This window comes from Catharus ustulatus, chromosome 5 (genome assembly GCF_009819885.2).
Source record: "Catharus ustulatus isolate bCatUst1 chromosome 5, bCatUst1.pri.v2, whole genome shotgun sequence".
Taxonomy (NCBI): Eukaryota; Metazoa; Chordata; class Aves; order Passeriformes; family Turdidae; genus Catharus; species Catharus ustulatus.
Genome location: NC_046225.1, coordinates 66,209,437 through 66,234,050, shown reverse-complemented (window position 1 = coordinate 66,234,050; position 24,614 = coordinate 66,209,437). Strand labels below are relative to the sequence as shown.

The 24,614-nt window shown below is 38.7% G+C and overlaps 1 protein-coding gene across 1 annotated transcript; it reads right to left on the bottom strand.

Moving 5' to 3' along the window:
• Positions 1 to 7,404: 7,404 nt before the first annotated feature.
• LOC116996499 (probable tRNA (uracil-O(2)-)-methyltransferase) lies at positions 7,405 to 24,611 on the bottom strand. The gene is made up of 11 exons (XM_033060224.2): positions 24,209 to 24,611; positions 22,414 to 22,531; positions 21,368 to 21,587; positions 20,225 to 20,293; positions 17,550 to 17,657; positions 16,069 to 16,140; positions 12,963 to 13,069; positions 12,129 to 12,312; positions 11,157 to 11,547; positions 10,234 to 10,350; positions 7,405 to 7,848 (listed from the first exon to the last, which is right to left on the bottom strand). Exons 1-11 carry the CDS (start codon positions 24,609 to 24,611, stop codon positions 7,616 to 7,618), a joined length of 2,022 nt encoding a protein of 673 aa, XP_032916115.1. The 3' UTR covers positions 7,405 to 7,615.
• Between the last annotated feature and the right edge of the window lie 3 nt (positions 24,612 to 24,614).

Here is a 24,614-nt window from a genome sequence, read left to right as displayed (position 1 = left end):
ACAAACAAAAACAAAAAACAAACCTAAATTATTATACTATTATACTATGCTATTATACTATTCCACAGCACAACAGAGATAAGAATAGCAATGTCTCTGTACCAGATAGATTTTCTCACAATGCACCAAGGGCCAGTGAAGATACACCATGCTGGTGGAAAGTAAAAGCACTGCTCCTAGGAAGGCTACACAGTCAAAGGAAATAAAAAAGCATGACATACTGACAAAGGACAGACATCTTGAAAAATCTCTGCTCTCTCAGTATTTTGTACCTGAGAAAAAGGCAAGCAATTTTCTCTTCCTCTCCCACCTGCATTTTTTTCCACCGGATTAAAAACTTCTAATACAAAACAAAGAAGCAAAGCAAACCAAAAAGCCTCTAATTTCACAACAGTTTTATCCCTGTGTACACCCCACTCCTAATACAATTTAACAATGAGGGCACTTCCCTTATTGCTTATTCAGGACAGGCTTTCCAAGAGAAGACTGTTTGGATTTTGTGTGCAGTGTCTGGCCAGCTGTCAGACAAGAAGACTGACTGGCAGCTCAAAGAAGGGTGTTCTCACAGCATGACAGGTGCATCCAGCTTCAGCAGCCAAGTGCTGCTCCCTGGGCATCCATCCACAGCCCCCCATACCTGAGAAAGGCTGGATACACAGCTCTGAGCCAAGCACGGGAGGGCTCACACAGAAATTAATGCAGGTGATTAATGCACTGATCTCTGAACAAAAATTTGCTGTGATGCTTCTGCCACAAAAGCAACTGAAGCTACACTCACCTATTTTAAAGCTGCTAAAACCTGTTACAATAAAATTGCAGAGGGAAGAGGAGAGCTGTGCTGCAATTGCTAAGCAGTTTTCATCTAGCAGTATTGTAACTGCACCCAGTTAGAGCTGGCCTGCAGCAGAGCCGAAGAGATGGTAAATGCACACTAACACACACTCAGGTTTGAATGACAGTGCTCACTGAAACCTGCTCCCAGCACACAAAGCCCACCACAAAACCAGTGCCATGTGAACACAGCACTGCTGCACCAGGCTCCCACAAGAGAAATGTGCCAACGCCTCAGAACCATTCTAAGATGCTACTCACAGTTCCAGCACAACACAACAGCAGAAAATCTTGATTGTGAAAACTATTCCTTGCGGTAATGTGTCAGCATTGCATTCTGTGTGAATTCCCAATTAACCACAATTTCTGTATGAAAATACACTTTCAGTGATATAAACAGAAGTAATCAGCAATAGCAAAACATATTGCCTAACATCAGTTGATGCCAAATGTTTAGACATTTTAGTGGATACCTGCCTCATTGTTTGTTTTAGCTGTCGCTTGGTAGGATTGTTACAGATTTTATATTTCATCTCTGTTCAGTCTCAAATATCTACCATTACTATGTCCTAAGGAAGGCTATTGATTGCTCACTCTTGTCTATTTTATACAAATAAAGCTAGATTCCACCTCATAAAAACATGGTAACATCTCAAAAGATTAAGAGTTGAGGGGGATGTAATTACCAAGCTTGAGAGTTGAGCATGTGCAAACCTCAAAACATTCCAAGTACAGCCTATTCAATCTAGCATTTAAAACTTTAAATCTGAACAAACAAGCTCCAAAACCTGTAAGAAGCAGCCCGACTTTATTACAAAGCGTAGCTAGAAACCTGTATTTACTGTCAGCAAGCTGTAAGACTTCCTCCAGAAATTGCTCTACATCTCGGCTAATAATTGAAGTACTGACAGTAATATTGTAAACAGACAATCCAAATAACACACACAGAGAAAATCTTCTGGTTTGAGATGTGTTAAAAATTCAGCTGCTCTGAGGCTATACAGATATATTCCACAAGTAACAATATAGTCTTGGAATTTGCTGTCAGTTTAGGGATGAGCAAATAAACATTGTCCTTTACTGTTTAAGATATTTCAGATATTTAAGATGTATATATTTAAGATATTTACAGATATTTCTTCGTTATTTAATTCAGAATATTTCTTCAGCCTTAATGAAACTGTAGCTAATGTACAGATGGAAAGACAAAATCTCTAAATCCCAGAATTTTTGATTGCTATCTGACATATAACTTCTCTTTATACTCTCACTAGGATGATATCTATAGAACAAGTATTTAGTCTCTATAAAATAGGCTTCAAGTAAAGCTGAATTAACTAATGGGTAGTGATTAAAACTTTTTTCCTTAGTGAAAAAACTGTACAATGACAAAGAAACAAGTGAAAAAGTGACAGTGAAAAAGAGTATAATGACAGCACCATGTGAACAATTGAAACTTTATACTTGAAGTCCTTGTGGATCAAGACTTTTTTTCATTAAGCTGAGCTGATTCTTACTCCACAGTGTTTCATCCCTCGTCAAAACTGGATTAATGCCATTTTACGGCTGTGGATCACAGAGGAAGCAACAAGATAGAGAATTTACATGAAACAGAGACACTTTATGCCTTCAGCAGTTACTTTCACATACAAATGTGGAATTATATAAGGTTGGCATTTGGATGCAAAAATGTTCTCTTATCACTTCTGCAAACAACAGGGAAGTTTCTGTAATTCCAAATTTGCTGGCTGGCTGGCTGCAGGGATGCCACACGTGGAGGGGAGCAGCCCTCACACATCTGTGACAGAGCTGAATGTGGGTGAGTTCAGAAATAAAGTCTGTACAGAGGAGGCAGAGTGCTACAGCAGCAGCAGCTATTCTAGTTAACATAGCATTGCACAAACACTAAAAAAATAGTTTTAAAACTAATTCACTAGTCTTATCATGTGTATATTTGCAACTTCAATGAGTCAAGCACATATTTCATTCCTCTTTTAGTGTAAAGAAGGAAAAAAACCCTCAAAACCAACCTTCTTGCAGCTTCTTAACCCTGACTTCCTCCAAGCCCACCTAAAAGGCTCCACAGGCAGACTCAGGAAATCACCATTTTCAAGAAAACACATCCTGTCCAAAGGTGAATTATCAAGATAGACACCAATGGCTGGAAAATAACTGGAAGTCTGGTTTTCCCTCTTTCCACCATTTGGAAATAATCTCCATCTGGAGATAGCATTGGAACACTAATCTTAAAGAAATTAGGATTTTAGTTAAAAGTTAAAAGAAACTGGGCTTGAGATAATTACCTGAAACTTAAATAATTGATTGCTGGTCAATTTATGTTTGCTTAGCTGTGTTTGCAATGGGAAAGGCTGAAAGAACTTTTAGGTCCAAAGAACACAAACAATTGCAATCAGAAACTCGTTCTTTGCAAAACTGGAGCTGCCCCAAAAGCCATTTGTATTGTCATTAATAGAAAAGGTCAGGGTGAGGAAGACTCGCCTTACTTCCTCCTTTTAAGACCCCTCCCCACAAAAATGACCCCAGACTTAATTCACTAAGCCAACCACGCTGCTTAATAGCTGTTCAAGCTAATTACCATAGGAAGCAGGGGATGGGAGGGGCTGGTATTATGAATATGTATTTGTTTGAACCTTTTGTCAATAAATAGACTCTGTGACCACTTGTGATTTTGCAGTGTGTATTAGGGGGCTACCCCACGCTGCTGCCCAGCGCTGAATAAACATACCCTTTCTAACTTTAAATTGTTAGAGAGTCTTTTGTCCATCACAGTTGAGTGTTGGTATTAGACCAATACTCAAATTTTGGTAAATCAGCATGAACTTAATTTTGCAGAGGCCTCCTCCTCAACAAACATACCAGTATGTTTACCACAATAAATAAGCATCTCGAGAAATTCATCTTACTCTGCACTTAGCCAAACAAAGGCTAACTCAGGCAACATCATCCTTTGATTACGTTCAAGTTCATGCAATTTCCTCTCTTTTCTCAGTTCTTGCCATCTCAATAAGCAAAATGTTTTTCTGATCCTTACAACAGTAACTACTCTATCAACTGCGTTCCCTTTCTGTGCTGTCCTGCCTCATGGGAGTTGCAGTTTCCCTGGTTTATTCTATTCTTTCCCTTAGTCCAATAACCTTCACTGAACAACATCCAACATTCCCCTCAGTATGTAATTCACCTCAGGGTATTTTTCCTTCTCTGAAATCTGCAAATTCTGTACAGTCTGTAACACAGCACTGATTAGAGCTGAACTCAGGATTTCATATCCGACACAACACTGCAAACCAGAGCTATGGGAAAGGCTCAGAGCCCACAACAGCTCCTGGCAGTGGCAGGCCAGGTACCTGTACTACTTAGCATATAGGATAACCTGGTGCACAATCCATGAGCAAGATGCAGCTGCAATTATCAGGGTCATTGTGATCTAGCAAGTGCTGATTCTCTCAAGATCAGCAAACAAATGCATAGGAAGAAAGGAGAATATGCAACACTTCAGTCAGTTCTTTGGTCCTATCCCGCCAATAAATTTAGAGCCTGTTTAATCTTCATGCAATGGACTGCACCCTGCTGCTTGAAGTTAGGGTGCGTGGGACCATTTTGAAAAGTGTTTCCAGTGCCATCTTTCATTCTTCTTGTTTTGTATTCCATTATTTCCTTCCTTTCTTCTTCAGATTCCCTGAGTTCTTATGGACTTCTTACATGGCTTATTCACTCTTACCCCTAGATCTCACCTGCACTCACTTTCTATGTCATTGCACTCACCTCCACATTTCTTCCCTTGTAATTTTTTTCTGTAATTTTAATCTTTCCCTTTCTTCAGTAAGTTTTGTAATCAAAGTCCTGTCTCAGTAGATCAGAGCAGAGTTTCTACGCCATCAAGGTACAAACTGAGCCAGAACATAAGTCCTTGTCACAAAGCTTGTACAGCACATAGTAATTTCACGATTATAAGCCGCACTGAGTATAAACTCACTTCCGGGTGCCAGTAACTTTTCGTTCTTTGTCCATATATAAGCCGCACCTGATTATAAGCCACACGTTACAATACAGAGTGTGATAAAAGGTATCTGTTCTGTCACCATCTGTTGAGGGTGGGGGCAGTGATCCTTATCTCAATGGCAGATATTCTGCTAATGGGCCATCCATTGAAACCAGGCAGGGCATTGTTCTTTATCTTTTCACAACCCATCCTTCCTCCAGAGAGTCATTTTCTGCTAATGGCCACTGAGTCCCACTGTGGGACTGATAAAATTACTGCATCCCATTGGGAGTTGCTCCAGCCAGGGGGAAGAGCCCAACATTTCTTACCAAGATAAAAACAGAGGTTTTGGGACACTAAGGTAGCCCTTTCTCCACTGGACTCCAGAGGAAAACTGGATTTCTCCACATCACCACTGGACCTCCGGAGGGAAACTGCACCTTGTACAGGAGCACTGCTCCAGCTGAGCCACATCTGTCACTGCAGGAGGATGCAGCCACCATGGAATGGGACTGCTACCAACACCCTGCCTGACGGGGTGTCAGGTTGTACTCTGACTTTGTCAGGGTTTGGAGTTTGTTTCTTTGTAGTACTGTATCTCTATTTTAATTTCCCTAGAAAAGAACTGTTATTCCTAATTCCCATATCTTTGCCTGAAAGCCCCTTGATTTCAAAATTATAATAATTTGGAGGGAGGGGTTTACATTCTCTATTTCAAAGAGAAGTTCCTGCCTTTCTCAGCAGACACCTGTCCTCCAAACTAAAACAGCAACTTTTTGTTCTTTGTTTGTATATAAGCTGCACCTGATTATAAGCTGCACTTTGGGTTCAGACCAAAATTTTAGTCAAAATAGTGCAGCTAATAATCATGAAATTACTGTACTTAACAGATATGAACTATGACACCAGTTATGACTCTCACTGAGTAATAACTAGGCTCACCAGTAAGTTGATAAAACCATTGAATTGATTAGATTGGGAAAGATCTTTAAGGTCATTGAGTCCAACCATTTACCCATCACTGTCAAGTTCACCACCCTGTCCCTAAATGCCATACCTACGTGTCTTTTAAACACCTCCAAGCATGGTGGGGTGATTCCACCCTTTCCCTGGGCAGCCTGTTGCAATGCTTGACAAGTCTTTTGGTGAAGATGTTTTTCCTAATATCCAATCCAAACATCCCCTGGTGCAACTTGAAGTCATTTTCTCTTAACCTGTCACTTGTTCCTCGGGAAACTGATCCCCACCTGGCTACAATCTCTTTTCAGGCTGTAGAGTAGTAAGAGCCCTCTGAGCTTCCTTTTCACCAGGCTAAAAAGCCCCAATTCTCCCCAAAGTAGCCCTTCACAGGACATGTTCACTAGACCCTTCATCAGCTTCATTATTCTTAGGATGTGTGTTTAAAAGTTACACCTTTTCAAGAAAATAAGTCATAACTTGCTCAAGGTGCTAAATGTTCCTTTGTTATCATACACAGAAACCCCATCATCCCAATATTATTAAACACACTTTCTACTTTTACTCCTTACTTTGAAAATAAGAAAAAGGCCAAGTTGGATGAGGCTTTGAGGAATCTGATCCAGTGAAAGATGTGCTTCCCATGCCAGGGGAGCTGCAACTAGGTTACCTCCAATGCAACTCGTTCTATGAATCTATGACAGCATGGCCTACAAACCCTAAAAACCTACACCTACATCTGAAGGCTTCCACAGTAATTTTCCAGAAAGTTGCTCCTGCAAACCAATTACTTTGAATCAATTAAAAAAGCAAAGAAAGGACTAGGAAGGGTATTATATAGCATAACTGCACAGCAACATGGAAAGGAAGCTATCAAGCCAGGAAAGAGTGAAATCTCCCTAATTTCTTACTCCCAAGAGCCACTATAAGAAACCATAAATCCTCCTGCCAAGGAATACATTCAGTGCAGTTAGCAAGATGAGTAGCTGTAGTGTGAGTTGCAGGCTGAGCTGTGGGTGGTGGGAGCCTCAGGCACGAGGCCAAGAAATGGCACCCTTTGCACAGGAAAGGGCCTGGGGACCTGTGGCACCATCAGCCACTTGGGATGAGAAAGGAGCTGAGGACACTCAGACTTTGTGTGCTGGGCCTGCGAGGGTTTGAAAGCCCAAGAGCTCCTTTCTACAAGGTCCCCCATCAGAAGCAGCAGGTTGAGCTGTTATTTTGTTGTTGCACCAAGTTTAAATCATTTTAAGGATTGAGACATCTGAGACTGAGCTATGGGAATTCTGGGGCCAGGGAGTAAAGGGACCTTGTCTGACTGTGCAAGTGTGGGGGTGTAGGGAGTCAAGCAGGGCAACCGTGGGCTCACTGCAGCTGCCTGCTTTGAAGGGGCTTCAGGTGTGGCTGCCAGAGCGGCACATGGATGGTTGGACAGAGAAGTTTCCTTAACACTCCTTGGAAATGTGGAACAAAACTTTCAGGCTAATTTTCAGGGTTTGAAAATGCTGCACCATGTACTTTTGAACTGATTAAGGATCACGAGGAGTTGGCCAGGAAATTAAGTTCTTAAGCTTTTCTACTTGTACAAATGCATGCTAGACAAGCCATGACAAATACAAAAATATATACGTACTTTATCTATTCTCTGTTAATAAAAAAATAAAGAATTAGAAATACAGGAGAACTTGTAAACCAACTGCAAAATAAGATGCACAGAAATGAGGAAAACCCCTCCATACTGTACAGATGTTCACACACTAGGCAGTCCCAAAGTCAATCACAGATTCTGTCATGTACATAGGCCTAGACATAAGTTGCAACATTTTATTACTGTATATGTTTTTTCTTTTTTATTATCTGAGACTGCCTTAGTTCCTCAGTCCCATGGGCATATGGACAAGCTTCAGAAGGTAAAGAACAACCATCAGGATGATGAATGAAAAACCAACAGAGGCGTGTTTTAAATGCTTCAGCTGAAAGGCGCCGTTTCACTTCAGGTTTAGTTTTACTTGGTGGTTTCTCTTTTCTCCAGTCACGAATATGAACTCTTCCATTTAGAACTAAGATTTAAAAACAAACAAAAATGCACCTGTTAGTAGACAGCCATGGCAATTATACTGGAAAAAACTGCAGTGGCATTCTGTCAATAAAAAACTTTGTACAAATGCATCACTCAGGCAATACCAGATGAGCCATTTGTACAGAAACAGAAAGAAGTACACAACAAACCAGACAATGCAGACACAGTACAAAGAAGACTTGACTGGTTTCCTTGAGAGATGTTTTACTGGGATGCTGATAAGTCTGAGGCACCTTTGCATCATCATTGTAGAAGTTAGTTAGCTCATATCAAATATAGCAGCTGGGATCATTTAGACTAGGATCATCTGAACTTAGATTGCAAGTTTTAACAAAAGAAGTTTCAACTTCAAGAACTGTAATTCTTCCCATGTTTGTAACTTTATGATTCCATATTTAAAATGTGATTACCAGCAAGTGTCTTCTACTACTTTCACAGTTCACTGACCCAAAAACGCATTGTGCCAAGGAGATGACAAGCCTAATCTTTCATGGGAACCAACACTGAATTATCACTGGTTAATAAGGATTCAGCACTTTGAGCTTTTTTAATTCATTTGCTGTGTTAGGATCATAAACTGCGCATGCACACACTTGTGAATCTCTGTCAACTCCTTAAACAAGTAAACAAAATAGATGAAAGGAAGTTAGCCAGAGGGGAAGAAAAAAACAGATGACAAAAAACAGTGAAAATGAAGAGGGAAGAATCTGCCACTTTCAAGTTGCCATGCTCTATTTTCATATTCTGTTTCAATCACACCTTCTGTATCAGACACTTGTAGCTTGGGAGAGTTAACCAATACCATTCTGCATTTGATAATTGCTATTCAGAAAGTACCAAGTCCAGTGAAAGCTGAGTATCACACAATCTGCACTGGATGAATTAATGTCTCCAGGTTATTTTGTGATACAGACAGATCTGAACTCGTATTAAGCCAATCAAGAAGCAATTTCAGCTGAGCTTTAAAATCCCTTGCAAAAGACAAAGAAAAATTAGCAGCTATTTATGATCAAGCATATTTTTTCCCTAGAAAAATCAGCCTTGTACTGGACAAGATACCTGATATAAAGAAACCACCACCGATCAGTTATTCTAAGAACCACTTTTTGTTTGGTGTGTGTGTGTGTGTACATCCATCCATTTCCATGTTTTAAAAGAAAAACAGTTCAGTAAAGATGACAAAAGAGCTGTAGCCATGTTCTTCTCTGTCCTCCTGCACAGGAGCAATGTCTGTGGAGACCACCAGAAGTTTTTTGTTATGGTGACACCCTACTATGGGAAGAATCACATGGTGTCTCCCCAAGCCCTGGAGAGTACCCCTGTGACACAGATTACTGAGAGAGACTTGATTAAGTCAGACCTTTCTTTATAGGTAATGTGAACACGGTGTCCAAGCCAATTTAAAATGTTCATCCCATTTACAATGTAAAACATTGCAAACCCTATTTCACTTATTCCTAATGATAGGGAGACAAATTCAGACACATAACAAACTCCATGCAACCAACTCTCTTTAACGGATGGTAATTCAGGAGGCCAAGTGTACAGAAATCTTTAGTGGATGGGGAATTTGCTTAAGATGACCACTGGCAACAAACTGGTTACATATTCAGGATTACTTGCCATGGATTAATTGATCAGTATTTTACAGGAAGCATAGAACTGTTAGGACATAAACACTTTGAAATTTGAAGTAGCTTTAATACTGATAAAATCTTGAAGATCTTGTATTACTGCAAAGCTACATTTTCATTTTGCAAAACTTCATACTGACAAAAAAAGCCCCAAACCAATTACACAAAGCACACTGTCACCACACATTACAACAGGGAAAAAAACCCAAATGCCATCAACAAACCCAGCCAGCCATGGAGCCCTGCTACTGAGTTCCTTCTGCCATGCTACCACATGCTACACAAACACATCAAGCCTCACAATTATAGGTTCTTAAGGAGGCTAATTTTGTTTTATGACAGGATTTACACTTTGGGGCTTGGTACAGTCACACTAAACCTCAATTAAATGCTTTAGTAAAGTTGGTCTGTATTTGACAGCCTCAAAACCAGGAAGAAACAAAAATAAAAGGTCAAAGAATAGCATCAAATTAACCACTTAAACTAAAGCTTTGTCTTTTCAGATACAGTCAGTGCAGAACATTTTGCAGATAGACACCTTACCAATCTCATTCGTAAGAGCTTTACTAACAACATCTTGGAGCAATGGGCACGTACTGAATGTTCAGCTTTCCACAAAGATACAAAAAGCAGCTAAAAAAACCCCCATAATTTTTCAGTTAAGTATAACTGAAGAGAAGATAAAATAATTTATTAAGGAAAAAAAAAATCAAAACTCAAAACTCCCTTACCTTCAAATACTTGATGATTGTTCTTGAGTAGTGTCTGCAGGCCTCCATATTCACTTTTCAGCTTTTTTAAAGTCTCTTTATTCAAGTGTTCTGCCACTTCTCTCAAGGAAAGGCTTTCTGCAAGAAAAAATGGTAAAATTATTAAATATAATTTTATATATAAAACCTTAACACAATTCAACTTCTATATGAGGTAATGATATGAGCAGAATGTCAGAATTACCTACCAGTACTGCAGCAATCTTTTTCTCACAATATGATATATGGTACATATTTTACATGTATATTGTCTGTAAAACAGCAGCTTTCATTTTACAGGACTCAGGTCAGAATTTTCACAGTAAGATACTCTTTTTATTTGCTCTGTTTTTATTACAGCAGCATATAACCTCATTGCAATAAGCACTATTTATAAGCATGCACTATTGTCAGTAACAATATGACAAACTACAGTGAGTAAATAATAAAAACAGATGGAAGAAAATGTAAACATGGTAGCAGTGAAAACTGACTGCTTATACAATTAACAGTAGCTTAACATTTTTTTTGTTCCTAAAACTAAACTAAAAACTCCTAATCATGTTGTAACCTATTGACCCTTCGAAGCACTTATTACAAACTCTTACAGAATTACAGCTAATTATTATCTTAATATTCTAAACCATAATATTTATAGTAATAGTTGGGTTTGATTTAATAAAAATGGATTCTGTAATAGTATTTAAGTGTAAACCAGGGAAAAAACTCACAGCAATTTCAAAATATTCTTCTATGTGCAATAAAACATAATGAAAAAAAAAGCACCTTTGATTACGACTGTATTGTTCTCAGTGTTTCCTAAAAATCTATTCACAAACATGTAAATTTGAGGGAAAAGACATGTTCTACCAGCTAAAGATAGTGTAAAGGAAAGATAACCTCACCTCCTTGATTCCAGGTATTCATATTTCCACCCTGCTCATCAGAACATGATTTTTGGGGGGCTGCATTTAACAGCAAGTTCGTCACATTGAGAACCACTTCATCTACAAAATCCCGAGGGAGGGAAGCACAATTTCTGATTTGTTCTACTTTTTCTCTGGGTTGAAATCCAGGCATCCAAACTGTACCAGCTGTCTCAGCCTCGTCTTCAGGAGGTTCTGAGCCTGCTTCTTTGCACAGATCACCACAGGGATCCTTATGGTTAAATTCAACCCTTCTGTCACACGTGGCCACAGCACAGGTCCGACGACTGTTAATAAACTGTGTTATCTGTCTGTCAATCAGAGCACGTTCTGCAGCTGGGTAGGTCCTGCTTTTCCCAACAAAGCTGACCTATTTTAGTACAAACAGGTAAATCAGTGTCAGTCCTGTACTTACACCCAGCCCCACAGCCTCCCCAGGTTTATGCAGGCTTCTCAATGCCTACAATTAAATCCAATATTAATTCAATGCTCAGCAACACCTGAGGGGTTTTTAATTCCAATCTTTGAATATTGGTGCCCCAGAAGAAATCTAGTAAACAAATCATAATCCTAAAAACAAATAGCATAATCGCATGCGATACAATTGCACAGCAAAAATATTGTTCCTAACCCTCAGATTATTTAAAGCTGGACTCCTCTTCCTACTCTTAAGAACATTTCATTTTGAATTTCACGAGACAAGAAAAACAGTAAAATTAAGTACAAAAAAGTAAGACAGGCAGCTAGAAAAATTAGGGCAAAAAATAAGGCTTAAGTTTTCCATCATATAGAGTGACACAAGAGAAAATAATGAAACATTTCATTAGGAATGTACCTATGACATTAAGAGCAGAATTCCCAAGAAAACAATGAGTATTTTTAATCTCTTTTCAGAGCATACTGTATCAGATTAAAAAATAAAGACAGAAGCCCTACAGAGGCCAAAATTACCCTTTTTGTTGATGGAATTCTAAGGCAATCTTCTTCCACGTGAAAGCCACATACAGATCCCACTTGGGCAACAAAATCAAGATATTCTCTATATTGAGTTTTCTTGCTTTGTCTTCGGCTGTATTTTCCATGGAAATCAAAGAAGCAGCATGGCAGCACAAAGTAGCAACATGAATAGGAAGACCTACAAGAAGGATAACAAACTGCTGAACAGTAAGTTGTTTCAAAACACAAAATTTTAACAATCTATCACATAAAAGCAACAATGGAATTTTAAATTAAGCAAAAGAGCTTCATGCAATCATATTTATAACTTGCTCTTTCAGCTGAACTATTATTTTAGTCTAAAATACAATTTCACAAAGTATTTGATGTAGCAACCTACTTTGCCAACTTACTTTGCAGAAGTAGAACTCTAAATTTGTGCTGCTGGTTGTAAAGAGCACAACAGCTCAAGGCAAGGCAGAACCATAAGCTTGTATTTACCAGAAAAAAAACCAAAAAAACCCACAACAAAAAACAAATAACAGCTTTACATACAAAGAATAAAAAATAGTTTTGGTTTTTGAATTTCAAAGCAAAATGCTGCACTGAACTCTATGAGAAAGTAAATACTGTATCTGAGCTTCTCCACAGAAAGAGAAACACTTTGTAAAAATAATCAACTTGCATAAAAAGTAGCCTTACAGTCTTACAAGAACAACAGATGTGGAACCTAAGCTGACAGTTTTTACCAAGCCCACATAGGTAATTATGGAGGGGTTGTTTGTTTTTTTTCCTGCCTGTTTCTTTTTTAATTCCTTCCATCCCACTCCCCTTCCTCTGCAAAATTACCTAGCTGCAATTACAGGTATCCATGGCGTCAACTCATCGGAATGGTTTCCTATCAGCCAGTCAGTATCTGGAAAGAGATGACTGTCACCTGGAATGATAGTAGCTTCCTAAAAAGCAGAACAACACAGTAAGTGAATCCTATTGCAAGTTTCTTTAGAGCATTTTATTTAAAGCACTAAGCAATAATATAAAGTAATACCAGCTGACAAATACACTGTGAATGAGCACCACAGACACCAACATTTTTCTCAGTTAGCAAATTTTTATAGCTACAAGAGAAGTAATTAAGCAACAAATACGCACACAACATGGGTTGGAAAAAAGTGGAATAACTACTCTGATTAAAATACATTTAAATATATAAACAAATATCATACACTAAATTATGATTTCTTGCCAATCTCCTCCTGTAAGCCTGAACTCAGTTTTTCACAAAGGCATTTAATTTGCTGTCTTGCAGCCCGTAGGACTCACACAGCAATTAATCAGAACACAGCTTCATTGTTATTTTCTCCACCTTCACATGCTGCCCAAAATCCAATCCCAGTATACAGAACACCCCTCTGCACATACTATCAATCACATATAATAAAACAATAACAAAAAAAGAAAGCCCAAGTAAAACCAACAGGACAAATTCTTCATAAAGGCTAAATTCAAACGTTCTACATTGCCTATGTTTGTGTCTCACAAATACATTTTTTCACTTTGAACTAAGTTCAGCAGAGAAAGTACTGAAAGATGTTGACACTACGGTAGTAGACACTCTTCCCTGAAAATGTATATGAACATTAAAATAATTATTGGACAAATTTGAAAATTTTTTAGATTTGAATTTCCACAGACCTTTAGGAAAAGTTCTGAAAATTATGCCCATAATCTCTTTTCATATAGAAAATATATTTTTTAAATTCAAATGTACAAGCAAAGCAGTATTTGTATAGGAATTAAAGAATAAAATAAAACAAAACCACTCATTAGGGAATTTCAGACTATCCTGGTTACTTTCCCAATCCCTCTTAAGGATCAATATCGTGATTGTTCACTTTAAATTGTTCACTTTAAATACTACAGCTCATTTTTAGATATGTATAAGCATTTCTAGATAATGAATGTAACAAGGGGTTTTTTTGGCAGATTACTGGATGTTAAATTACCAAGCCTTTAAGTGTTTTCTTAAGGTTGATTAAACACGTTACTCATACATTACATTACAGTTTTGATCATTCAATTTAGGCATAGCATGAATTATCAGTGCCCATTTTGACAGTCACCCCTAATCAAATTTGCCTTCACTGTGTCTGACAGCAGTTTGGATACACAGAGTACCACCTGTTACATCCATTTACGTCATTAGTATTGTACTGAACCACACAGGTGGCAACATCCACTCTGCAACTCATGCTGTAAGTAAAGATCAAAACAAAATTAGCTCCAGGGGTAACAACAGGCTGTGAGCAGGTGCTTTTTCCTTCTGTGGCTCCTATGGCTACAGGAGCCTTGCAAAATCATTTCACCCTTCCTGTTCACTGTCTAACTCCTACCAGCATACATCATCACTTTGTTTGGCATATATTTTTATTGTTTCTTTCTAAGCAGAAAAAGGAAGGTGCAACACAAAGATAAAGACACAATGCTGTTCAGCATGATCAAATGTGACTTAATACAGTACAAGGAAACGATGGAGCACCACAGCTTGATGTTTTGGGGTGTCTGTTGAAGCTTTTCAGTAAGATCTGTTTGCAGACTGCAGCAAAAGAATATGGCAGTTTTGGCAACCTGTACCCAAAATGGTAGGGTGGCAAAGAGAAGGGCACACAACACTGAAATCTGTGACCTCCTGTGGATGATACAATTCCTCCAAAGCCATCTTCCCCTGGCCCCTGGAACTTACTATAATAGATAAGGTATCCTAGATACCAAGGCTGAGCCAAATTCCTTAAGAATTTGGTCACTCTCTAACACCTTGGAAGATAATTGGTTAGAAATTAGTTTGTGTAATTGATCAGTTCACTTTTAGAACTCTTGATTTAGACTGGATGCTGTTCTTTGAATAAAATTTTTATTGGCTGGATCCCCTTTGTCTCTGGGGATGCTGCTTGACCACCCTTTGCAAGAAATAAAAATTCTTGTGGAAAGCATCAAGCAAGGTCTCTGGTCTTTCTCTGCTGGCTAATGTAAGTTCCTGAGAGATGGTTGATCGATATTAGCACTCCCAGGTCCTGGTAAAACAACTACCAGAGACAAAAAGAAAATTTACAACCTCCCATCTGTTAAAACTGATGTTCTTTCCTAATTTAATGCGTTAGCATCCAAAGATATGTTGAATTAACTTTAAACAGCACTTCTAGAGAATAATCACAGGTGGAAAATTATTTTACTATATTGGGAGCTGACAATTTTTGACAGAACATAGTAAGACATTTTACACCTGCAGAACAAGAAACCAGGAACACCACCTCCAAAGGGCAACTACTCATTGGCACACCATGCTTTAATGAGTACCAGATTAAGAATGCCTGGAAGCAAAGTGAATGTTCCTGTGCTCAAATTGTTCATAAAAATGCTAACATGAAACCTGAAATATAATCCCTGTTGCAGACTCATTTTCCTGTTCATTTTTGAAGGCTATTATTGCAATTATTTAGGTTGGTTCCATTGAGGTTCAACAACAATTTTGCCCCCAAAATAGAACATAGCACTAGAAGGTCAGAATAACTTTCAAGAAAATATCCAAAATTATGAGTGGCTTTATTATCTTTTATGAGAGAGTGGTGCAAACAAAGCTGCTTAATACTGATCCTCCAGTAAAAAGAAAGCTTGTTTCATGGGGGGCGTATCTGTACAGGCAGTGACAATATGCCAGTGGTTCTTGAGAAATAAGCAAGTTGCAAATAAGCAAGGGTACAATACAATATCTTTGTCGTAATTCCCTTTACAGCTTACTTTAACCCCAAGGGATATGGGTAGCATCATACCAAACCCATGGGTCCCTTCAGACAACTGTCAGTACCCAGTACCCTTACACTTGCATAATACAACCTGAAACAATGAACAAATGAGTAAATGGACATATCAGTAAGACTGACATACATTTCCATAATACCTCTAAATGTGTCTCTGGTCCATACATGTCCCATATTTTTCTTTTCCTCACATCAATTCCTCTGCCTGAATGCTGAAATATTTGAACAGCAGAAAGATTCAAATTAAGTACTACTTTTAGCAGAAATTTCAAATAGATTCAGTAAATGTCCATATTAACTTGGATTATTTCATTCATGCTAAAAAACATAACAAAATCCAGCTTTGCCCTTTCAGGCAGAATCTGAATATTTTATTCCCTTTCTTCCCATTGAAATATGAAGGGAATTACTAGGAAACCTTAAAAATATATCTGGTTCAAAATTTTACCTGGGCACACCTGAGACTGCTCTTGAAAATCTGTATGTCTACAAAAGTAAAAGCAGAAGTGTTGATTTTTGGTTTGTTTGTTTTTAATATATCAAAACCTTTCACAAGGCGAGTACTATTGCAGCGCCCACAGGGCTCAAAGAAGAATGCTTCTTTAAGCAGTCCTTAATGGAGAACCACCTGCTAACTACTGAAGCCCAAACACTTTTTCCCTCTTTGACTTAAAGGGAAGAGGAAATAGACTGGAAACTAAAGAAGGAAATTAAGAATGTGTAGTATTTGAAATTCAAGAACCTTGTGCAGAACAAGAAAATTGATTACTAAAAAGTCTCATAAAACTCTTCCACATTATTTTTTTGACAGTCAGTGTTTGTCAGCACTGAATGGATGAATGACTGACTGAATGAAAAATCCACACAGAAAACAGCAGCTTATATTACACAAAAGTTTTCTGGCCACACAAAAATAGAAACCTTGTGCTAGGAGAACTTGGAACGTTTTCCTACTCCCCAAATGACATCCTTTTATCTAATAAGAGATATTCATTTCCTCTATAAATTTTCCCATGTTCTCACAAAAGTGGAAAATGCAATTTTCTGAAACAGACAGACCCAACTTAAATGGGTTTTGTTTAGTCCCACTTTTGTTGCTATTTCTTTTGTTGCTATTTCAGAAACTATGCCGCAAGAAACTGAATTATGCTGTTGCCACATTTTTAATCACACAAGTACAGTATGCTGCTACGCATTTTTAATTAAGAAATCTCAGGATTGCTTTCGAAGATATAGAAAAACATTTTCAGGACATCACAAGGAGAACTGAGTTTAGATAAAAATAAGTTCACGAACACATCTTATGAGAGAATCTATGGAATAAAAATTCCACATTCCTTTTTGCATAACTAAAATACTCAATTACTTTTTCTTTTTCCTCTTAGTTTCTTACCTCAGAAAAAACAGCCCTGAATGTAAATGAAATACACTAATTAGGATAAATATATGAATGGCTTCTAATCCTCTGGTAGGATTTTCTGTTAGTAACTAGAGTGACAAAATCCTGTTTTAGCAACATGAATTAATTTATTTTGGCTATTTGCATACCAGATAAAAGGAGAGTATAACAAGAATACTGACACTAGTTTTTAATAATTATTTTTTAAGACATTCTATTTACCCCTTCATTGTTTAGAATATGAACCAGCAAACCATTTCCACATCCAAGATCTACAAATGACTGTTTCTTGGTCAACCCTTTTTCTTTCCTCTCTTCTTCCCAAAGAATCTAAGATAAGAAAACAGAACATATTAGCCATCTGTTCTCAAGTTTCCCTATAAGAAACCATCAAAGGTGATTGCAGATGATAGGAGAAAGCTGGAAAAGCAGACTTGACAGAAAACATTCACTGCACTCACAAATTCTAGTCCCTGATCTGTACATAAGTAGGTATTTTTACACAGATAAGTGGCTGTTTCTCTGCAGAGCATGGATTAACTTTTAGCACTTTCCAATTCTTTTTTCTTCAATTAGAAGTTAGAGACAACACATTCATAACTCTGCACTCTGATTTTTCACTAAGACTTTCAAAAATCCTGAAGAGTATTTAACTATTAAAATTGGTGTTTGTAACACTGTCACCTTTGAATATCAGTTCTGCTAAAGGGAAAGAAGCTGAAGATAAACATAGTTTGCTAATTTCATGGATTATGTTTTCAGATTTACCAAAAACTGCAATTTGGCTCTAGGCAGTAATCCCTAATTACCTCCTTCACAGATCCTACCTATCTTCCAATTCCTGCAGAGTTTTTCACAACACAAACTCAACAGCTACGCCCTTGGCCATGCCCCTGGACAGTGGGTGATGTCAATATGATTGCACAATAAAATGAGGTCACATGTAGATGCCATAAAACCATAATAACTTAACACTGGACCTACCTTTTCTTAATCACCTGTGTAATGTACTTCTAAACAATGAGTTTCATACATCATCATACAGACACCTGAACATTTTGCTGCAGGTTAGGTTATTAATACCATGCTTTAGGTTTTCATTAACATAAGCTGCATATTAAATTACTTCAATAACTTTCTGAAAACTACTGCTATATTAGCCAAAACATAATCACTGTAAACTAACATTCACTTACGTAAAAATGCTATTACTCCACAGTTTTCTTGTGGCTACACTAAATTCCTAATTTTCAACACTGAGTATTAAGTTGGTGGTAAAAATGGTAAAGATGAGTCTATTACATAGCTCTTTGCACAAGCCAGTATCTAAGATTCTAAGAGGTTAAACACTTAATTATCAAAATAAATTAGTCGTCAATGAGTACTGTAAATGAGCTAATTTACTCACAAATACTGATTTAGGTAAGATGCTTCAAGTATAGTTCAATGTAGACACGCTCTTACCACACCCTGGATGGCAAATAAAAATATTTATGTGCCTGCCTTTTAAAAACCTGAAGTTTTTAAGAACTGTGGGCGGCAGAATTTTCATAGAATCTTAAGCAGGTAGAAGAGTTGAGAAAGTTTTCTTGAGAAAACTGCACCAAGCATTTTTCTGGCCTCCTAGCACCTGCAGTTGACCTTATTACACTTGAAGATGGGATTTGAGATGAAATTTCATAAAGAAAGGCACGGCAGCGAAAAACCACAACTTTTTATTTGTTCATAGTATAAAATGAACAAGTACAGTAATTACACGATTATAAGCTGCACCATTTTGACTAAAATTTTGGTCCGAACCCAAAGTGTGGCTTATAATCAGGTGCGGCTTATATACGGACAAAGAACAAAAAGTTGCTGTTTTAGTTTGCAGGACAGGTGTCTGCTGAGAAAGGCAGAAGCCTCTGTTTGAAATGGAGAATGTAAACCCTCTCTCTCCAAATTATTATAAATTTGAAATCAAGAGGCTTTCAGGAAAAAATATGGTAATTAGGAATAACAGTTCTTTACTAGGGAAATTAAAATAGAAATACAGTACTACAAAGAAACAAACTCCAAACCCTGACAAAGTCAGAGTACAACCTGACATCCCACCAGGGTGTTGGTAGCAGTCCCATTAAATGGTGGCTGCATCCTCCTGCAGTGACAGATGTGATTCAGTTGGAGCAGTGCTCCTGTAGAAGGTGCAGTTTCCCTCCGGAGGACCAGTGGTGATGTGGAGAAATCCAGTTTTCCTCTGGAGTCCAGTGGAGAAAGGGGCTCCCTTAGTGTCCCAAAACCTCTGTTTTTATCTAGGTAAGAAATGTTGGGCTCTTCCCTCTGGTTGGAGCAATTTCCAATGGGATGCAGTAATTTTATCAGTCCCACAGTGGGACTCAATGGCCATTAGCAGAAAATGACTGGCTGGAGGAAGGATGGGTTGTGAAAAGATAAAGAACAATGCCCTGCCTGGTTTCAATGGACGGCCCATTAGCAGAATATCTGCTGTTGAGATAAGGATCACTGCCCCCACCCTCAACAGATGGTGATAGAACAGATACCTTTTATCACACTCTGTATTGTAACATGCGACTTATAATCAGGTGCGGCTTATGTATGGACAAAGAATGAAAAGTTGCCGACACCCGAAGTACGGCTTATACTCAGTGCGGCTTGTAATCGTGAAATTACTGTAATAGAAAAATGTATAAATCAATCAATCCTAATCTCCAACTGATCCATCTTATCACTTCTATTAGTGCTTTTGGCTTGTGTATGTAAATGACACATTTCCTGTGACAGAAGATTGCAAATCTTCATCATATCTTCATGAAGAAGTTTTTGTTTATCTCTGAATTATCATCTCTATAGAGGTTCTATTATTTTACAGCATATTATTAGTTAAAATAGTTCCCTACCAGCAAGTAAGTGGCAATGGCAACATCTTCATAAACAAATTTCTCAGGATCTGTCACTTCAGGCCACACCTTAAAGGAAAAAAAAATAGAATGGAAAAATAAATACAAATTTATTTTCTGCATTATCTGAAATAACCTCAAAAATGCTCAGACACAGCAATTTGTATACTTACTCATTTCACTTTCTGGAATTCACTGATTTTGAATTTTAACCTCATTAAAATATACCCAGAGAATAAAAAGACTGATTCAACCAAACAATAAAGTTTCTAAGACCATTTTGGCTCCACGTATGCAGGCCACAAGTAAACAGCTGCATCTGTTCTGTAACAGACCACTGTATCTTTTGCTTAATGTTCTCACAAGAAAAATCTTACCTATACCTCTGCAACACTGAGAACATGAACATTTGTAAACTGCTTTTCACAAAAGAACTACCTGTAATTACCCTGGCGGAACAGAACATGAATATTCAAAATCTGAAGTAGGACGACAGTAAGTGCAAGTGTTACTCCCAAGTGTTATTTTGTAAATGAAGAATTGAAACAAAGACCAGCAATTCTACTGCAGAACTAAAGACTGAATCCCTGCCTTATCCAAAACTCTAATTCTCCTCTCCTATGTATCTTCATGTTAGTAAGAAATATTAGCAGTAAAACCTTTCAGCATTTTCAGTGTGTTTTACAAAAGCATTTACCAATTTTCCTGTTTGCAGCTAGACCCAAATTTGCAAGAATACAGACATTACTTCATACAACACTCTGTTGCTCTTCAGGATAAGAAAAAAAAATTACAACACTGCTCCTCTGAATCAAACACATATTAATATAGTATCCAAAGGTTTTGGAGAAGAAGGTGTTTTATTTCTGCCTTCTAAAATGTGGATGGCTATTTATTCTACTTACCTGCAGCTTCCTTTTTATCACAAATAATACATCCTGGAAAATGCCTAATTCCTCCAAAGACTAAACTGTTTATTCTGCATATATACCAAAAAAACACCCAAAACACAAAACCAAACAACATACATTATAATTCAATTGCTTCTTTTATTTAAAAAAATATTGAAATAAGCAGCTTCATTACATGAAGTTAAAAAAAAAAAAGGAAGGATAATACTACTGCACTTACTGCTAAACTTACCTTTACCATCTCTTTGTACTTTTCTTTGAGGTCCTGATAAACCTTGGTGTATTTTGCCACTGAAATGAGTGACAGTGTACTTTTAAATTCACTGGGCTTTTGCTCCACAGACCATTTAGCCAGTTTAGACAGAAATTCATTTCCAAGCCACGCTAGTTTGGGGTACACAATTCCATCTGAAAACCAATCTTCTGGAAATGGAGCAACAACAGATACAGACCTTAAAAACAAACAAAAAATAACTTAGTATAAATACAGTATTAATTGTTTCAGCTACCTCAAGGACAGAAAAAACAAGGATTAAGTGAAGAAAATCAGCAGAACAGAGATATACATTCAGACTGGAGAATAAGTAACTATGTAGAGAAACAAAAGGAAAATAAACCAGTGAAGTTACTGAAAAATGGAACAGTTTCCCCTGAATTCTTTTAGCTCATTATCTCTCAATTCAAACACTGCATTTAAGAGTCCATGTTGTATTTAACACAATAAATGAGGACTCCTATACAACGAGCAGCCGGATTGCACTAAACACGGAAAGTCAACTTACAAAATTAGTGAAAAAATTAGGAGAAAAACCTCTCCATTATCACAACTCATCATTTCAAAATCTTTAACTTTATTCAGATTTTATTAGAGTTACATCCCCAGATGCTCAGGACAAAACTGAATGGTTTATATTTCAGTGACTGAACCTCAGTGGGTTTACAGCAACTCCAGTTTGACCCTGACCCTTACTAACAGCCACAGAACCATTCTCACAGGCACTCTACACCCTCGTGATCAGAAGAGGTATATTTTTTCTAGACCACACTGGGGTACAGTCAATGTTTACACTCAAACGTGAACAGCTTTGTTTTACGTTATTCTGGGTATTGTAGATGTTTCTTTTCAGAGAACACTATGAACTCATATCACATCACTATTGTAATTAACTACTGAAGCAGAAAATCATAAAATTTAAATTGCCTACATATCAATACTAAACCACGGTGTGACTCTTGCAATAACCTCCTGTTTGCTTCTTCTCTCACTGCCACGCTTACCATTCCTCATCTTTGATGTGTTTAAGTTGAATTTGATAAATGTTGCACTTTTTAACCAGGTATTTTCCTTCACTGTTTTCCTCCAAAGGCAGAAAAGTCACAGTTCCATTGTAAACATCTGAAAAGAAATGCAAATAGGGGTTTATTATTCCATGATGCAGCCCACCCTGGTTAGCACCAAAATGAACTTCTGCCTGCAAACCAGTGAGGAGAGATCTATGAGAAGAAAGAAGGAACCACAATGCCACCAGATCTGTTTCTTGGTGCCTGACATCTGAAACTACCTGATGATTTCAATTCTCCAAATTTGGCATTCTATCGTATGATGTTTCCAAGTAATCTAGGGCTGACCAGGAATATTCATTTTCACCAAACCTTGCTCTTTTAATAAAGCAAAAACTAAACAATACGATTTTTCTAGTATACAATATATGCTGCTTTTCCATATCCCACAGCAAATCCAGAGTCCTGAGAAGTAGGTGTGCATGCAGCATTACTTCCTCTAATTTTTTTCTTTTCTGTTGTTTGCCCAGAGCATTTTTTTCAGAATAATTTAATAAGTTCTCAGTTTGGATAATGATTTTTAAATTACCATCAAAACAAATATTCTTGCAACTAAAAATGCCATATAATCAGGTTAAATAATCAGTTTTCAATGGACTCCAAAATTTTTCTGAGTTAGACAAAAAAGAATTAATGAGCAATAGAGCAAATGTCAGGTCTTACTATCTTGCCCATCCTTAGCAATTCTACCTCTAACATTGTAAACAAATTAATTATAAAAAATCTCCTAGGCTTTTTCCTAGAGATACTCTCTATAGATGCAGCTCTTAGCATCAAAACAAAAAATAAATCAAAACTGCAACACGTAATATTTTTTTGAAGGTATCAGGTAAGAATCACAGGCCTCAAGAACATCCCAAGCGCGCCCCATAAATGACTCAGTCTTTCTGAATTGTAAGCCGAGTTTCTGGAATTCTGATTCTTTGCAAAACACTAGTACTGGAATTTAATCCGTATTAACATTTTTCTTCCCAAAATTTATCTTTAAAACAGTGTCAAGTTCTACCCTATGTAAGTTTCTTTATATTGGCAGCGCACTAGCACCATACAGTGTAAAAAAAAACACCCCGAAGCGTAACAAGTACAAAACAAAGGAAAAAAAAAACAAACAAAACAAACAAACAAACAAAACCCAAAAAAACAAAAACAAAAACCCGCAAATTGAGCTTCTTTCTTAAGCAATACTAAGCATTAAGAAAGTCGATGCAAACACTTCCCCTCGGCCAGGTAGGTGCAACAGCTGCTACTCTTTTCAGTAATTACGCGTGCACTACGAGCAGCGTTTGTGGGCGGGCAGCTCACTCGTGACAGCAGCTCCCGAGTGCCACAGGTCTTTGGCCTCTGTAATTTCTATTTTAACTGCTGAAACTTCAATGCTTCCTAGCGCAACAACGAAAGCTAAAAATAAACCCTAAGCACACGATCGGGACAAAAGTCCGTCTCCATTCGCACAAACAGGGGAGCAAAAGGCGGCGTTTCTCCCATCTGTGACTCGATCTCCGCGGGGACAGGCCCGCGACCCTCACACGCCGCGCTCCGGGTCCGGCCCCTCCGGGCCCTCAGCGCTCACCTAGTACCGCCAGCTCCCGGGCCGGGACCAGCCCAGCGCCTCTGGGCCCTCCGCGCTCACCTTGCACCGCCAGCTCCCGGGCGGGGGCCGCACCGGGCCGGCCCCTCAGCGCTCACCTTGCACCGCCAGCTCCCGGGCCGGGCCCGGCCCCTCAGCGCTCACCTTGCACCACCAGCTCCCGGGCGGGGGCCGCACCGGGCCGGCCCCGGGGCAGCAGCGTCCTCAGCAGGGCGCGGAGCTCGCCGGGCCCGCCCCAGCCCGCCAGGGGCGGCGGCAGAGGCAGCTGGCCCCGCACCTCCCTCCAGAGCCGGCCTAGCTCCGCGGCCCCCGCCGCTCGCCCCTCCTGCGCGCCGCCGCCCCCGCCTGCTCCCACGGCGGCGAAGCATGGAGATATCTCGCCGCCCTCGCCGAGCAGCACAGTGCCTTCCGCCTGGACAGCGGCGCCGCTCAGCCTCCTGTTGGCCACCTGCGGCTTCTCCAGCCACACGCGCACGGCCGCCCAGAAGCCGCGGGGCAGCGCGGCGCCGCCGGGATCCCGCACGGCCGCCGTCCCCACCGGGCCCATCCG

Bases quoted from the DNA above. Each gene is read 5' to 3' on its own strand.
- LOC116996499 (XM_033060224.2), bottom strand. From the start codon at position 24,611: ATGGGCCCGGTGGGGACGGCGGCCGTGCGGGATCCCGGCGGCGCCGCG. The intron at 17,658-20,224 runs GTAGGGAACTAT...TTCTTATCTTAG, and splicing joins CCATTGCCACTTACTTGCTG to ATTCTTTGGGAAGAAGAGAG. The intron at 13,070-16,068 runs GTATTATGGAAA...TCTGCTTTTTAG, and splicing joins GACCAGAGACACATTTAGAG to GAAGCTACTATCATTCCAGG.